We start from the raw sequence: 16,783 nt of genomic DNA, 5'->3' as shown, positions 1-16,783 counted from the left end.
GAACTGTACCGTAGAGAACTATCCCATTAGAGACATGGAAACATGGCTATCATGTAGAGCCACTGCTGGCAGTTAGATTAGCCTAGTGCTGCTCAGCTGTCTTCAGAGCAGGATTGTGCTGCCAGCTGCTCACTGACCCTCTCCCATCCAGAACAGGACTACGGGTTGTGGAGGTTAGTAGTGGGTACCCATCCCCTCCCTGCTCCTGACGCGATGACTCAGAATCTTAGTACACAAACTTCATAAGCTCCTGTTTGAGAATGTGTGCTGCCAAGATGTTCTGTAAGGTTTTTAGAGCTACAGTAAGACCATTGCTTTTACATTTTCTTTAATCAGTTCCAGTGTGTACTTAGTCTCATGACAATAGTCAGTTGGTTTGTGTAAATTGAAATTTTGCCAAAACTTGAATTCTTTTGCAAGTTGTTCCTGTCAAGTAACAATACTATAAAAAGTAAAGGAAAACATGGTGAAACATTGTCAGTTGATTATAGCATTCAGTACAGTTTTGACATTGATTTAATTATTTCATGAAACTTTATTAATAGTCATTTCTGTCAAGAACAGTTTTACAGGTCTGCAGAGATGGCTTAGCAGTTAAGGGCAGCAAATGCTGCTTGTGCAGAGGACCTGAGCTTAGTTCCCACCATCCTCTCAGACAGCTCCAGGGCATTAGACGCCCTCTTCTGGCCTCAAAAGGCACTGTACTCATGTGCAACATACAACATGCAGACACACACATACAGACATAATTAAAAAGTTAAAAGTTAAAAGGGATAAGTGAAGGAAATTTTTAAATTAAAATATTCTTTAAAATATATTGCATGAATTTTTAAATTTCTTATATTTCTTTTTTTAATTGATTTAACTGATCTTTTTACTTGAGTTAAATTACGTTCAATTATTAGTCCTAGTTTTTAAGCCAGGAGATCCTTAGACATGGAATCTGTATTTTAGCTAGCATCTGGTAGTGTGTATCTAGGATACCGTTGCTTTTGATGTAGGTATAAAGTGCTGATGGACCCTTTAATTCTTTAGTAACACCTCATTGGAGAAGACAGGAAGTCTGATTTTCAGTGGTAGTGACTGATCCTAGCCAGCACAGAAAGTCTAAAAAGCACGTGCTGCAGGAGATTAAACAGTCCAAGTCCCAGCCAGCCTTGCTGTGTTTCTGCTCAGTCTATTGACATACCATTTGTAAACGATTACTTTGGGGCCTAAGTACTGGTTAGGTTCCCTGCCATTGAGAGAATAACAAATAGTAAAGACAAAAGCACTCACCATCTTAATATTCACAGGACTGTGCTAAAGAATAATGATTTAAGATCAAGACAAGACTTAACTGCCCACCTCACCAACCAGTGGCCTTCCCCAGGAGCTCTGGATGTCAATGCTGTTGCCTTGGATACGTTGCTTTACCGAAAACACAATAAACAGTGGTATGAGTAAGTGTAATATTTTTTTCCAACTAATTACACATTTAGTTGTACCAAAACATGTAGCTATCCACTTTGGCACCTCAGTTATTTTTCTGAGCTTATTATCAGCAAAGATAGGCTTTAGAACTCCCTCGATGAGGTTCCCTTAAGAAGTAGATGTCTGAACATTTGAAGCCAAGGCACTCTGGAGAAGCAAAATATCTGAAGAATTCCTAGGTAATAGTGTCAGACCAACTGTCTTCTGCTTCTGTTATATTCTCATTCAGTCTTAATTGTATCTATGGACTTGTTTTCATGAGGCATTTGTTTTTCAATTTTAGCTTTAGGACGTAGTAGCCTGGAGTTAATTTTCCAGATTCTTAAAAGTTCCGTATTCTCTCTCCTAAAAGTATGTAAAGTTACGGTTCTCAGTGGATCTGAGTTTTGATCACTCATCAGTCTAATTTTGAGAAGCTGTAGCACAATCACTCCACCTCTGGGGTGTGATTTCTCTGTCCTGATGTTTGCCTTCTGTTTGGTCAGAATGTTGTCGGTATTGAATGAGCTGCAAAATCTCAGACAATCTACATTTGAAATCAGGTTATATTAGCAGCTCTTGGGGTTGACACTTCCATCTTAATCATATGTTTCCACTATATTTCTTCTTCTGTAAGTTTCTAACTTGTGTCCCTAATCTTCCCTCCCAGCCCCTTTTATTTTTATCTTTCCTTCTATTTCTCCCTTTCACTCTTTTTCTTTCTCCCCCTTCTCTCCCTTCTTCTTCCCCTCTTCCTTTATTTGCTCTTCTTTAGAGTCTCTGTGCTTAGAAGTCACTGGCAAAGTCACACATTTTTAACCTATGCTTTTTAGGATGCCCTACTAGTTAGCAAGTTACCTTGTGTTTCTGTTGGCTTGTCTGTCTGGCATTCATCTAGTTTTCTGCATCTTGACTAGTTACTCGAACAGACATGTTTTAGCAAAAGCATAACTTCCACCTTCTTTATTCTTATGATTTTTGGGGTTGTTGTTATCAAGGATAGGGTGCAATTTAAATGTGACCTTTTGTTATTAAATGTAGTACTAGATACTTGAGCTCTTTCTTGTCTCATTGATGTTAGAGACAAGTAGAGGTGAATAGACACTTTGTGGAATAAACCAGAACCCTTTTCATCTATTAAATCATTTCTTAATATGACTCAAAGTATTGGTTTTGAGCATTCCATAGACTAGCATAGAGTTCCTTTATATTCTCATATAAAAGTTTACAGTGGCCTGGCAGTGGTGGCACACACCTTTAATTCCAGCACTTAGGAGGCAGAGACAGGTGGATTTCTGTGAGTTCAAGGCCAGCTTGGTCTACAGAACTAGTTCCAAGACAGCCAGGACTGTTACACAGAGAAACCTGGTCTGGAAAAACAAAACAAAAAAGTTTACATAACTACAGCCTATGCTGAGCATAACTTGATCTTTCTGCATCATACTGAATTAATAGAACAATTTGTATTCGAATTTATGATAAAAACATACTTTATAGAAATACATGGTAGACTTTATATGACACATGAGAGGCTCTTAAATTTACAAAGATGAGCTGTGTTGTGGCTCATTTGGTGAACGACTTGTGCAAGCATGAGGACCTGAGTTTGGATCTCCCTCACCACATAAAAAGTCAGTAGTGTTGCACACCTATAATCCTAACACTGGGGAGGCAAAGACAGGGAGACTTTGAAACCCACTAGTAAGCTAGTTTTGTCCAATTCAAGAGCTCCTGGTTCATTGAGAGACCCTGTCTGAAAATTATACATGTGAACATGGGTGCACACTCACATGGATACATATATATGCATATATCATGCACACATGTTCACTATTGTGACAGGGCCAGTGGGCAGAACTCAGTCATGAGTGTTAAATGTGCCACCTTGAGGACCTGTATTTGATCCCTAGCTCCCATGTTAAAAACTGGATATGGCTGGCCATACTTGTATTCCCAATCTTAAGAAGACGGATGGATCCCTAGGACTCCCTGGCCAGGCAGCCCAGCCTGGCTGGAAAGCCTTAGGTCAGTTTAAAAAAAATGTGGACAGCTTCTGTGGAATAGTATCCAAGGTTGGTCTCAGACCTCTAACCATATGTATGTGCACGTGCACGCGCGCGTGCGCACACACACACACACACACACACACACACACACACACACACACACACTGGGATTGCATTAAATCTGCTAAATTAAAATGTTTCTTTGCACTATCCACATCATTGTAAAAAGGTAAAATATTTTTGACAGAAGATGTGTGCTTTTACCTGGTCACACATTACCTATTGTAGAGTCAATAAAGAACCCGATATGGGCCTGGCTCAGCCACAAACCCATACTCACACACATACAATAGTAGTAATAAATAAAGGTTTAAAATAAAGACCCACAAGTGGGATGTTTATCGCTAGTTTACACTTGCATGGGTAATGATAACTTATTTACAAAGCAGTATCACATAAGTCCAAGTGATTACAGTCTTGAAACAAAGGCAGGGGACCAGCCTATCTATTCAGCATGAATTTAGAGTTTGTGCTTCTTGATTCACATCATCAGCTGAAAAGGAGAGTATCCTTTTCTAGTATTAACTTGACTTGCACTCATTATGTTCTTACTGTTTTTAGATGACCCTGTTATGGTAACATGAATCTTAAACGGTCTTATAATAAAAAACCCAAGCCAGATATTGGGGTGAAAGCTGAAAGATCAGAAAAGCAGAGCAAGCCACAGCCACCACCTTTTAATTCACCAACTCCACGAATTTTCTGACTGAAAGCCTCTGAGTCCTCACCCAAAAAGGTCTCAGCTGAACTGCTTTAGTTCCTGTTTCCTCACGCCTTATATACCTTTCTCTGCCCAGCCATGTCACTTCCTAGGATTAAAGGCATGTGTGCCTTTTGAGTGATAGGATTAAGGGTGTGTGCCATCACTGCCTGACCTCTATGTCTAATCTAGTGGCTGGCTCTGTCCTCTGATCCCCGGGCAAGTTCATTAGGGTACACAATATATCACTACATGCTATCCCTCAGCAAAAATTATTTAGGTGCAGTATAGTACAGAGGAGTCTGGACCCAGAGTTCAAACTCAGTGATTGTCAATAACCACCACTAATTGATTACATTGTGATACTGAGTGATACTTCCTTCCCTTAACTTTCTCTTTCTGTCCATATAATACTGAAAGTAAAGCCTGTCTAATTGTCATGTGCATCATCTGGCACTTCATAACTTCTCAGTGAGTATTAATAGTTGATATGATCTTTTCTTTATTAATCTTCCACACAAAGGAGTGCATGCCTATCTCACATTCCAAGATCTGCTTTCTGAACCTTACAGAAAATTGATTGATCCTTAATAGTTCTGAGTAGGTTATCCCAATTACTTCATTTAAAGGTGGAGGTCTGGATTTTCAGGATAGGGAGGTTTCTATAAATCATATTTAAAACTAAGCAGACTTTTCCATCATTTATAAGAACTTACAAATTATGGAGGGAATGGTTAGGTCTCTTTCAATAAGGATTATCAGCTCTCTTGATAGCTGGCCCTACAGTTCAGTCATTTTGGTGTTAATAAGTTTCTCCTACAAAGGATGTACAATGCCTAAAGCTCTAGGAGATTAGTCTACCACCTAGCCTAAGATGAATTCAAGAAGAAAGTGTCAGAAGCAAGCTTGGGACAAGTTGGACTTAATAGCGCTTATTTGAAGTACCAGCAAATTTGTGGACTAGGCAACACTCAGAACAAGTTCAGAGAACACCCACCCAGCAGCAGACCAGTGGCTCTTATAAAGGGAGCAGAAAGCAAAGTAGAAATATCATTTGACTGGTTATGTTTAAGCATGAGCCTCACTTGAACATAAAGGGAAGAGGTGTTGGCCTTGTTTGGGGGTGATATGACCAGTTGGCCCTCTGGGGTTGGCTGAAACTCAGCTTGTTGTTACTAAAAAAGTATAGGCCTGTGTTATGTTTCAGTTTGACTATGAAACTGGCTGTTACAGTTTGTAGAAACCAGAAGAAGTGATAGTGCCCTTTATGTGCACTGTGTGCATGTGTCTGTGTGAGGGTGTCAGATCTCCAGTAATTGGAGTTACAGTTGTGGATGCCATGTGGGTGCTGGGAATTGAACTTGGGTCCTCTGGAACAGTCATTGCTCTTAACTGCTGAGCCTTCTCTCCAGCCCAAACAATTTTATTATTTAAGCATATCCCTGTGAAAAACAAGAATTAAAAATAGCTTCTCTGTTTCCATGTGCATACATATGCCTGTGAATATCATGCACATGATTTTTTTCTTCATTCTTCTCTTATATAATATATCCCTTCCACAGCCTCCCCTCCCTCCACCCCTCCCAGCCCTTCCCACCTCCACTTTCCCCCAGATCCACTGCTCTTCCATTTCCCTTCAGAAAAGAGCAGCTTACCAGGGATATCAATTGAACATAGCATAATAAGATACAGTAAGAGTAGGCACATAGCCTCATTATCAAGAGTGGAATAAGCAACCCAGTAAGAGGGAAAAGGGTCCTAAGAGCAGGCAAAGGAGTCAGAGACATCCATCCCCCACTGTAAGGAGTCCCACAAAACCCCCAAAATAAGCTGGGCGGTAGTGGCGCATGTCTTTAATCGAAGAACTTGGGAGGCAGCAGCAGGTGGATCTCTGTGAGCTCAAGGCCAGTGTGGTCAACAGAGTTCCAGGACAGCCAGGACTGCACAGAGAAACCCTGTCTCAAAACACAAATAAAAACAAAACAAAAATCAAAGCTAAACAACCACAACATATACAGAGGACCTAGCATAGACCTATGCAGGCTCTGTGATTGTCACTTCAGTCTGTGAGCCCCTGTGAGCCCTGCTTAGCTGATGTCTATGGGCTGTGTTCTTGTGGTGTCTTTCCTCCATCTCTTTTGTGGGGTTCCACAAGCTCTGCCTAATGTTTAGCTATAGGTGTCTGCATCTACTCCCCTCAGCTGCTGGGGAGGAAGCCTCTCTGATGCCGTTGGGCTAGGCACCAATCTGAGCTCTGAGTATATCAGAATATCATTAGGAATCATTTCATTGACTCCCTGACCCCCACCCCTTTGGCCGGTCGTGTTTGGAACTGCCCTAGGTCTCAGGGCCATCCAGCTTCTGGTTCCTGGCCATCCATACAGTGTAGGGCATGAGCTCCCTCTCCTGCTGTGGGCTTCAAGTTAGACCAACATCCACAAGCTCTGAACTACCATTGCCCCAGCACATCTTGCAGCCAAACAGATTGTAGATTGGAGGTTTTTTGACTGGGTTGGTGTCCCAGTCCCACCACTGGAAGTCTTGCCTGTTTACAGAAGATGGCCAGTTCAGGCTCTGTACCCCCATTACTAGGAATCCTCGCTAGGGTCATCCTCATAGATTCCAGTGACTTTCCACTGTACTAGATTTCCATATATTCCTCCAAATGCCCCCCAATTCCAGTCGTCTCTCCTTGTACTCTCTACCTCAGTCCCTCCATCCCCCACCTGATCCCTCCTATTCCCATCCCCATCTGCCTCCAGTCCACCCACATAATCTATTCTCTTTCCCCTTCCCAGGAAATCTGTCCGTCCCCCTAGAGCCCTCCTTGTTTTTTAGCCTCTCTGCGTCTGTGGAGTGTAGCAATCAGGCACATGATTTCTCTTCTCCTTGTGGCTGATACTCATTTCCCTCTCTGCATCACAGAGTGGGTTGTGCAGTGACTACCAGATAATGTGAATTACTGGCTTTAGGGCACCTTTTGAGCAAATATATAAAAAACTATATCGTTATTTCTAATCATTGACTGAGAGAAGACTACCCATGACATAAGACACCATTCTTAGGTTATATTTAAATTATATTTAGCAACATAATGTATTAAATGACAAGGTCTTGTGTTACAGAAGGTATACTTCTTGCTGCTTTGGGCTCTCATTTTTATGACCTTAAACTACTTATATTTTAAAAATTCTGTTCTGAGAAGCAGCAATATGTATTAGTTTATGTATCTCTCTGGGTACATTTAAATCTCATGATGTTATTAATGAATCTAGAATTCTCAGGACTTAGCTCTGACCTCTTAATGGCAGAACTCCCATAGATAGTTTACTACAAACCTACAAATGTTTATGAGAAGGAGTCTTTTTAGAAATTGGATACGAATATGTAATCTAAACACCGTTCTTCCTCATCTGAAGCCGGTCTCCTTCCTGCTGGTGGATTTGTGCTCGTCTGCAATAAGGGAGGTAGAATATACAGTAGGTACTGCTATTAATGTCTTATAAGTAAAGGGTTAATTTGGGGATGAAATATTTGTTGTTGTTTTAAAGCATAATTGTTTCCAAATTCTGTTTCTGCATTCATTTCCCTTGATTAAGTAGCAAATATAAACTCAAGGATTGATAATGACTGGGAAAATTTAAAGAAAAAGTTTCAATATCAGTCCCTCTGAACTTCAGCTTTGTGGGAAGCTCATCCGACATTGTTATTCTCAGGGCCTCTTTCAAAGTTTCCTTCCTCTAGTAAGCAGCAGGCCTGGAGATTATTGAAAATATGTGCTGCCAAACTCTGTTATGGTATTCAATAAATTCCTGTCTTTTGTTTATGAGTATTTTGTTTTTAAATGTTTCTGCATATAAATTTTAAATAAAAAATACTAACACATTTATTACAATAAAAATAGTGTCAGAAAGTCATCTTAAGCCACTAGTTAAAAAGCAGTAATTCTATGTGTTGAACATAGAAAATAATTTGTGAAGAAATATTTAAAATTGCCCAGTAGAATCCTGTGTTCTGGGCCAGGAAAATGGTTTAGTAGATAAGAGCATTTGGTCTGTAAGCATGAGGGCCTGAGTTTGAATCCCCAGCACCCATGCTGAAAATCTGGACATGGCTGCTTATAGTTGGGCTTTTCTTTGGGGCCACCAGCACACACACACACACACACACACAAAAAAAAAAAGACACCGAGACATATTAATTGTGAAAGCTTGGCCGATAACTTAGGCTTATTTCTAACTAGCTCTTATAACTTAAATTAATCCATGTCTATCAATTTACTTTCTGCCTCATGGCTTTATTACCTCATCTCCATAGTGCCTATCCTGTTTGCTTTGTATCTCCTGGCATCTCCACCCTTATTCTTCCCAGCGTCCTCTGTGACTAGCTTTTGGCCATTCAGCTTTTTATTAAACCAATCATAGTGCACATCTTTACAACAGCTGCTTGTATCTGTAACCCCAAGCATAGGTTGGGACTGGATTTCAAAAGTCAACTTCACTGAAACAACAGGCCTCCATTTCAGGGAGCAACCTCATCTCAAGTAATATTAGCCTATAGAGCACATCCCAAGGCCTGCTCTGTTGTGTGTGCATGTGCACAGGTGTAGACACACATACATACCTTGAAAAAAGACCCCCATACTCTTACCATCCTCTATAGCTAGAGAAAATACAACTTTAGTGAAAGCCAATGAATTTTACAGGGACAGAATAATTAAATACAGACACAGGCTCTTTGAGAAGACCTTCTATAACATAGGAAGGCAGGTCCTTCCTGATGCTGGAGTGGGGATGACAGCAGCTAGATGATGGTTAGGTCCAAGGGCAGCCTGCTAGGGCTGTTGATTCTATGTGTGACCCTATTTCCTTTCAACAAAATAGGGGTAATAATAATCTAACTTCCTATTCAGTATGAAATAAAATTTTATATGTGTACATATGCTCATACATGTGTGTGTCATATACATTTAATTTAATGTGTAGCACTGTATTTTGGCATATACCAAGTACTTTATAAATATTGAGTATTGCTTTATTGTATACTATATAGCTTATAAATGCATTATCTGCTATATCAGAGTTTTCTGATCTAAAATTATAATTAAGGACTTTTAAACACTAAACATTTGAGAAGTCATCTTAGTATACATTGAGAACACTGTTTGTACTGTAAGTTAGTAAACTCATTCTGCCTTCTCTTTTTCTTCTTTTTTGAGAGAGAAAAAAAATGAATTCCTGATCAATATATTCTATCACTATGGCAGCCTATAAAATTTTATCTTAATAAGATAGATGGGAAATAAATAATACAAAACCAATTTAAAATAATAATTATTTTAGTAAACTTATTGGTACCTGCCTTTTGTTGTTATTGTTGTTTTGATTGTTATTATTAATGTAATTTGTGTTCATGTTATTATTAATATAAAATCTACTTTTAGTAATGGAATAGTTTTCCATTTACTTTTCATTTAGCATAAGATAATATCTGGACATAAGTATTCAGAACTTTTTCCTTGAAACAGGGTCTCACTATGTAGCTCTGGGTGGCCTGGAACCTGCTATGTAGACTAGGATGGCTTGAATGCATAGAAATCCATTTGCCTCTGCCTCCCAATTGCTGAGATTAAAGGCCTGTGCCACTATACCCAGCTTTTAATATATGTTCCTTTGTCAGATCTGTGACCAGGTCTTCTCATGCTGTATACATACAAATAGCTATAAAAAGAGTTCATTTGATTCATATGTGCTCTCCTGTAAATATTATATATGCATATATATATATATACATATATATATATATATATTTGTGGATTTATAGAGGATCTGACAACCATATGAAAGACATTCAGTTTGAAAAACCTTAGTCCACTCATGTTGGTAAATGATGATCAATTCTGATTTTACATGAACTACAAAGGACACTGATTATATCTTTTTGTTGGCCTTATCCTGAAAGCTAAATTAATAATCTTTCATTAATTTTTGATTTCTAACTGAAATAGCCTCCGATATAATTAATTTCTAAGTAATTAGTATAATACAAAAGGTCTTGAAACACCAGACAGATGAGGGGAGGAGATTGTCTTGACGGTCTATAAATACAATAGCTATTTATTACTCAGCAGTTTTAAACTTTTAAACTGCAGGAGTGTACAGGATCGGTTTTCGTTGAGCAGCACTGAAGGCACTTTGTAGAAGACACTGTAAAGTGCTCGGAATGATAGCTCATTATTAAATTACGCCGTTTGGTTTTTTATTTGTTTGTTTTGTTTTGTTTTCAAGGCAGCATTTCTCTGACTGTCCTGGATCTTGCTCTGTTTACCAGGCTGGCCTCGAACACAGAGATCCGTCTGCCTCTGCCTCTCAAGTGCTGGGATTGAAGGCGTGCGCCACCACTGTCAGGCATCATTTGTTTCATTATTGGTAGTATTCCTTAGATTAGAAGTTCCCATTTTAATTGTCTAGATAATAGATAATCAATTTGATAATTTGCTTGACAAATTATTATTCTTTTCTGTTTTTCAATGAACAAAATAGATAAGCTTCCAAAGTAGATAGGGAGGAAAGTATAATGGAAATCACACAGACACTATGATAAAGGCAAAATTTAGGGAAGATGTTGTGAGAAAATTAGTTACAGTTTTAATGCATTATAAAGCATTGAGGACTATCACAACATGTTCTCTTTAGTGAAAATAAATTTCAATATTTTTTTATCCTTATTTTCAGTAAAAGTTACCAAAGCCTTGACCAGTTATCAGCAGAAGTTAGCCTGTCTCAGGCCTCCTTGGATCCCAGCCACTCACAAGAAGGAGATGGGAAACAAGACTCATTGAATTTCATCGGTGAAGGTAAGTGTGCTAGCTACTTTTAAGTCAACTTGACACAAGCTAACATCATTTGAGAGGAGAGAACCACAGTTGAGAAAAAATGCCTCTATAAGTTTGGGCTATAGGCAAGCCATAGGGCATTTTCTTATTAGTGATAGATGGGGAAGGGCCCAGCCCATCATGGTTGGTGCCAGCCCTGGGCTGGTGGTCTTGAGTTCTGTAAGAAAGCAGGCTGAGCAAGCCATAGGGAACAAGCCAGTAAGCAGCAACCATCCATGGCCTCTGCATCAGCTCCTGCCTCCAGGTCCCTGCCCTGTGTGAGTTCCTGTCCTGGCTTCCTTCAGTGATGAACTAGGATGTGGAAGTATAAGCCATATAAACCCTTTTCTCCCAGATTGCTTTTATCATGGTGTTTCATCATAGCAACAGTCACTCTAAGACAGGAAGGAAGTGGCTTTGGTATTTGTGAGTAGTTTAACATTTCTGGTTTTTAAGAACAAAGTGTTCTTCTGTAGCACATACTGGCTTTAAACATATAATCCTTTTGACTGCCTCTGGTGCTTGGATTACAAACATGTCCCACATACATGCACATATGCAAATAAATAATCATTAAGTATAATTAAGATATATTTATTCTTAATTACTAAATTGTGTTCATTGATACTTTCATACATGTTTTAATACATTTTGGTTACCCCTTCAGCTCTCCTTTCCCTCCCATACCTGCAGGTACCTCCTCTTCCTTACAAATCTTTTTCTCATATTCATTACTTTGATTTGTTTCATGACTCACAGAGTTTAACTAGGACTGACTGTGTGACCCTGTATTTATAACCGTCCATCAGAGCCTGGTGTGTTCACCAGGGCCTATACAACTAGATGATGTGTGCCCTGCCCTTCTCCCAGAGTGCATTATGTTGCTAATAGATCAGCAGTAAGTGGTAGGGCCCTGTGAGCATCTTCCTCTCCATGGCTGACTGCTGGAGGTCCCAAGTTGTATGGGCCCAGTGCCAGTAGGCACATTTGCTCAAAGTGCTTGCTTTGTCTGTGTTGTGATTAGAAGTTGGCATTTCACAGGCCTGCTCTCCACATTCTGGCTCTTACGTACTTCCTGCAAATGTTACTTGAGCCTTAAGTGATATAAATGTCTTCATCAGAGCTAAGCCCTCGATTGTTTTTATTCTCAACATCTTGCGCTGTCATAGATTTCTGCATTATTTCCATTCACCATCACGAGAATTGCTCTCATTAAATTTGAGAGTAGTTTTGTCTAGTCTGTCCTGGTAGGTACATATGGTAAAAAATTTTAAGTGTGTAAGTATTATTATTTGGTTAAATTTACTTCTAAGTATGCCATTCTTTTGTATTATATTATAAATCAAATTATTTTCTCAATTGCTTTTTTTCAGATTTTTCATTGCTTCTTTTAGATTTTAAGCATACATTTTTTAATTACCCTTTTTCCCTGTCTATAAAAAAGAATAAAAGTGACTTTAGTAGCTCATAGTATTCTTAGAATATTTTATTTTATTTTTTTATTTATCCATTCATTTATTTGGTTGGTTGGTTGGTTGGTCAGTTGATTGGTTTGTTTTTCAAGACAGGGTTTCTCTGTGTAATCCTGGCAATCCTGGAACTCACTCTGTAGACCAGGCTGGCCTCAAACTCACAGAGATCTGCCTGTCTCTACTTCCTGAGTGCTGGGCATGTACCATCACCACCTGGGTTTTATTTTATTTTTTAAGACAGGATTTCATTTGGCTCAGCTTACCATGTCACTCAGGCTAGTCATGAATGCTAAATTCTAGAACTTCTTCATATTCAGCTTCTCATTGGGGATGTTTAGTGGAAAGAGAGAACCAAAGCCTGACAGTTGTTTTTTCACATACTCTGTGACACACACACAAATAACTAAAATATGTCTATATTTTATTTTTTATAATTACATATAATTAAAAACATATTTATTTAAACACATTATTTATAATTAATTTTTTATATAATAATATATAAATATAATTTAATTAATTAAATTTAATTTTAAATGTTTAAATATATGTTTTTTCACATACTGTGACACATACAAATAACTTAAAAAGTCTATATTTTATATTTTTATAATTATATATAATTAAAATATATTTATTTAAATACATTATTTATGATTAAAATTTTATATAATATATATTTTTAAATTTTAATTTAATTAATTCAATTTAATTTTAAATGTTTAAATATATAATATATGTAATTAAAAACTCAGACCCCAATGCACAGGAGATACTGAATATAAATGGTCAGGAAGTGAGTATTGTCTGATCAGGGTAAGTTTGTTTCTAGTGCCCTTCTTAATGTAAGTATGGGATTCCCATATTCTCTCCGGCTAGGCAACAGTTAGTGTTATTTAGTTGACTGGATGAATGAGTGTGAATATATTCTCAAAAATATATGAGAATTTATTTTTGAGGGGCATGGTGGTGTACACCTTTAATCCCTGCACTTGTGAGGTAGAGACAGGTGGATCTCTGTGAGTTTGAGGCCAGCCTGGTCTACATAGTGAGATCCAGGACAGCCAGAATGTCATAAAGAGATCTGTCTCAGTAAGTAAACAGAAGACAACCGTTCCCTTTTTGCTCTAGAATACATTATCTCAAACATCTATACCAAGAAATCTTAAGAGAAGTGCAAATACTCTAATGCTTTTAAGGGTGATATTAAAAACTGCTGAAAGGTGAAGTATGTTTAGCCACTCAGATACATCTTCACTCCCTTAGAAGCTATGGTCTCGCTGTGTGATTCATGAAGGCTGTTACTCTTGTGTGATTTTTATCTTAACTTCCAGGTAAAGAAGATACGCCCTCACTGCTTGGTCTCTGTGGGTCACTAACATCTGTGGCAAGCTACAAGTCCCTCACGAGCCTAAAATCCAATGACTGCCTTGCGAGCCCCACAGCCGAGATGACAAGTCCAGGCCTGACTCCATCCTGAAAGACTACATAAAAACCCAGAGTTTCTGTATTGTAAATATTCAGTTTCCATAGGTTTGGCTGCTGGGGAGATCTTTGAAATTTTGTATTATTCTGGCACACACATGGCATTTTGTCGTTTGAGGATTTCAGCCCAGCCCATGTAAAGTCTGAGGGAAAAGCATAATAGTCCTGCTATTTTTCTTTTTTTTAAATCTTACATTTGTCATTGAGGATATTTAAAATTGAATAGGCTTTAAAGAAATCTTACAAAGATTGTCTAAATCCATTGTAAACTGTACAAAGTTGTTACTCAACTGATTTTTATATATTTGTTTAAATGCCTCTTGGTGTGCAGAGGCTGGGCTCAGACTTCATTCAAGACTTAAAAATTAGTGTTTTCTTTCACTCCTTTATTTAGTGGTTACATCTGCACAGACGATAACTAATTTCATTAAGTATCTCCTAAGTTGCAATGTCCACGTGATATGTTTGTACAGGAGAAGGCTCTCAGCCGCAGGGGCACAATGGCTCTTTTAGTTTTTCTTCTATCATTTATCATTTGGTACCAACTTTTAGCATTTCATAAATTTTTAGATATGTACCTTTTTAGGCATTTGCTGACTTAATTTGTAAGGTATGTAGGAAAAGCATTTTATATCTAAGAAAATGAATACATTTCTTAGGCTTACTTTCTCAGGATTTCCTTTTAAAATTATCAATTTTAAAATGTGATGGGGTATGCCTGAGAAGTTGGAAACATTCCAAAATGCAGAACAAATGTTGGAAAAGTGTTATTTTCATCAGAAGTTTAGAGTTTAGTTTAAGGATTTGAGAAACTTTTAAATGAAGAACTCATGAGTGACCAGCATATCTGACTGTGAATATATGTCTGAGCTACAATGCTATTTTCCTCCTGTGTGCAACAATTAATTATATCTTGGATGTTTCACACCCTTTACCATTATACCATGACCTCGTTTTTAAACTGATCTTAGTATTTAAAAATCGTATATGTCTATGGGAAAAGTGGTTTTCTTCATATCTGTGTTTCAAATCTTTTTGCAGTTTTTGAAACAGCTTCATATGTCCCTAAAAATTCCACCCATTGAAAATGAAAATGTATGAAGTATATTTTCTATAGTGAGTAATATGAGGAAAACAAGTGTGCCAAAGAAATTTTCTATGTTGTTTACATGAGGAGGTCACAATACTTACTGGGTACTTCATGTGGCATTTTTGTTTGTTAATTTTTATATTTAAACCTAGCACCTGTGACAGGTAGAATCTGTTCCTCCTGTAAAGCTGTCCGAGGAGAGCTGAACTCACATGTTCGTTCCTTGTGTCCAAAGTGTAGGGACGGGAGGTTCTCAGAAATGCTTGGAGCTTAGTCTCGTGGTGTGGAATATCAAGTAATTAATAGTGATGTGAGCAGCATTACAGCGAGGTAGAACAGACAGTCATTTCAGGGGCAAAGGAGGCCTGGACGCTCATGACAGATTTTGTATTGGATGTGTCAGAACATACTGGGACCTTTCTGCCCATAGCTGAAGGCTTTAATACTTGTACAAATGCATACCTTCTTAAAACTTAGCACCTCCAGCTGTTCTGAATAATGTACACCACATTAAGAATACAATGTCCAAAGCTGCTTTTAATCAATGTGACCTCGGGGCCTGAGGGAGGGCATATGAGGAAATAGATGGTCAGAAAAACTGAGAATTTCAGGCTGGTCGTGAGCACGCCTCTACTTTCCTAAGAACTATCAAAATGTTTAATGCTTTATCATCATGACCTGCTCTCACCTGACATTTATGATTCTTTCATATATTAAAACCTTGTTGAGATCTTTTCATACATTTTTATAAAGTAGAAGGGAACACAAGGTTCCCAGTTGGTACACTTTTTCAGATTTGTCTGATAGAAACACTAGTTTGTGCACATAACCCTACTGCAAACCACAGACTGAGACATGACACACGAGGATCATGGCTTTCCCTTCATTCTTGGAATTCTTGGTATAAAATTCATCTGCTACTATGAAATCCAGGTTTCTGCAGTTCATTTAAAACTAGAGGCAGTTTATAAATGTTGCATGAATAAACTGTGTGTCTCAATCTTTAATTTTCAGTGGTAGTATTTATTTTTCAGAACCCCACAAAGAATGCTGAATTATGTCTATCTTTTCATGTTTATTTTGTTGCCTTGATGTACTATAATTGTTGCATGTATATTAAAGTTTTTTTTAATAATACAGTAATAGTCTTGTTCCCTGACAAAAATAATTACCCAATTCAAGTGTTCACTGAATTTCTATTTCAGCAAATATAGTGAATAGTGGGTATTAATTATACCTACAATATTAATGAATGTGATTTGAAAAATCCTTTTATTCAAGATAGATTATATATTTACTTTAAGAAATACTCTTTATAGACCACATGACATTTTGAGAATTATTGACTACATATAGAACAGGGGTCCCATATACTAATGGAGTTGAGAATTCCTATCCATTTATGATGATGTCACAACTCTTCTCATATGAAGCTGACAGAATTCTGACACTCTAGATTTATTATTATTCAAGCACTCAGGATAGGGGAAGATAAGGAAATTTAATTAATCAGTAGCTTACAGCAAAACCTCAACAAAATTGTAGTTATAGTCCTGAAAATATGTTGACATGTTGTCATCTTGTGGCCATGTGATGTAGTTACAATTTGTATTTGACTGCTCTAGTAAAGGTAATGCTAAAATT

The 16,783-nt window shown here is 37.8% G+C and overlaps 1 protein-coding gene across 2 annotated transcripts in view; it reads left to right on the top strand.

Moving 5' to 3' along the window:
- The window catches only part of Rundc3b (RUN domain containing 3B), a 160,744-nt gene extending 144,468 nt beyond the window's left edge, over positions 1 to 16,276 (top strand). Inside the window, exons 9-11 of one of the 2 annotated variants that reach the window (XM_042272720.2) lie at positions 1,296 to 1,442; positions 10,953 to 11,074; positions 13,899 to 16,276. In XM_042272720.2, coding sequence (XP_042128654.1) covers positions 1,296 to 1,442; positions 10,953 to 11,074; positions 13,899 to 14,044 — 415 coding nt within the window. In that variant the 3' untranslated portion in view covers positions 14,045 to 16,276. The remainder of the gene's footprint in view (positions 1 to 1,295; positions 1,443 to 10,952; positions 11,075 to 13,898) is intronic. The other variant, XM_042272721.2, reaches the window with a different exon arrangement.
- The last annotated feature ends 507 nt before the right edge of the window (positions 16,277 to 16,783 follow it).

This window comes from Peromyscus maniculatus, chromosome 3, assembly GCF_049852395.1.
Source record: "Peromyscus maniculatus bairdii isolate BWxNUB_F1_BW_parent chromosome 3, HU_Pman_BW_mat_3.1, whole genome shotgun sequence".
Classification (NCBI taxonomy): Eukaryota; Metazoa; Chordata; class Mammalia; order Rodentia; family Cricetidae; genus Peromyscus; species Peromyscus maniculatus.
Note: the sequence above shows the minus strand (reverse complement) of the source record. Positions and strands in the feature narration are given on the sequence as shown.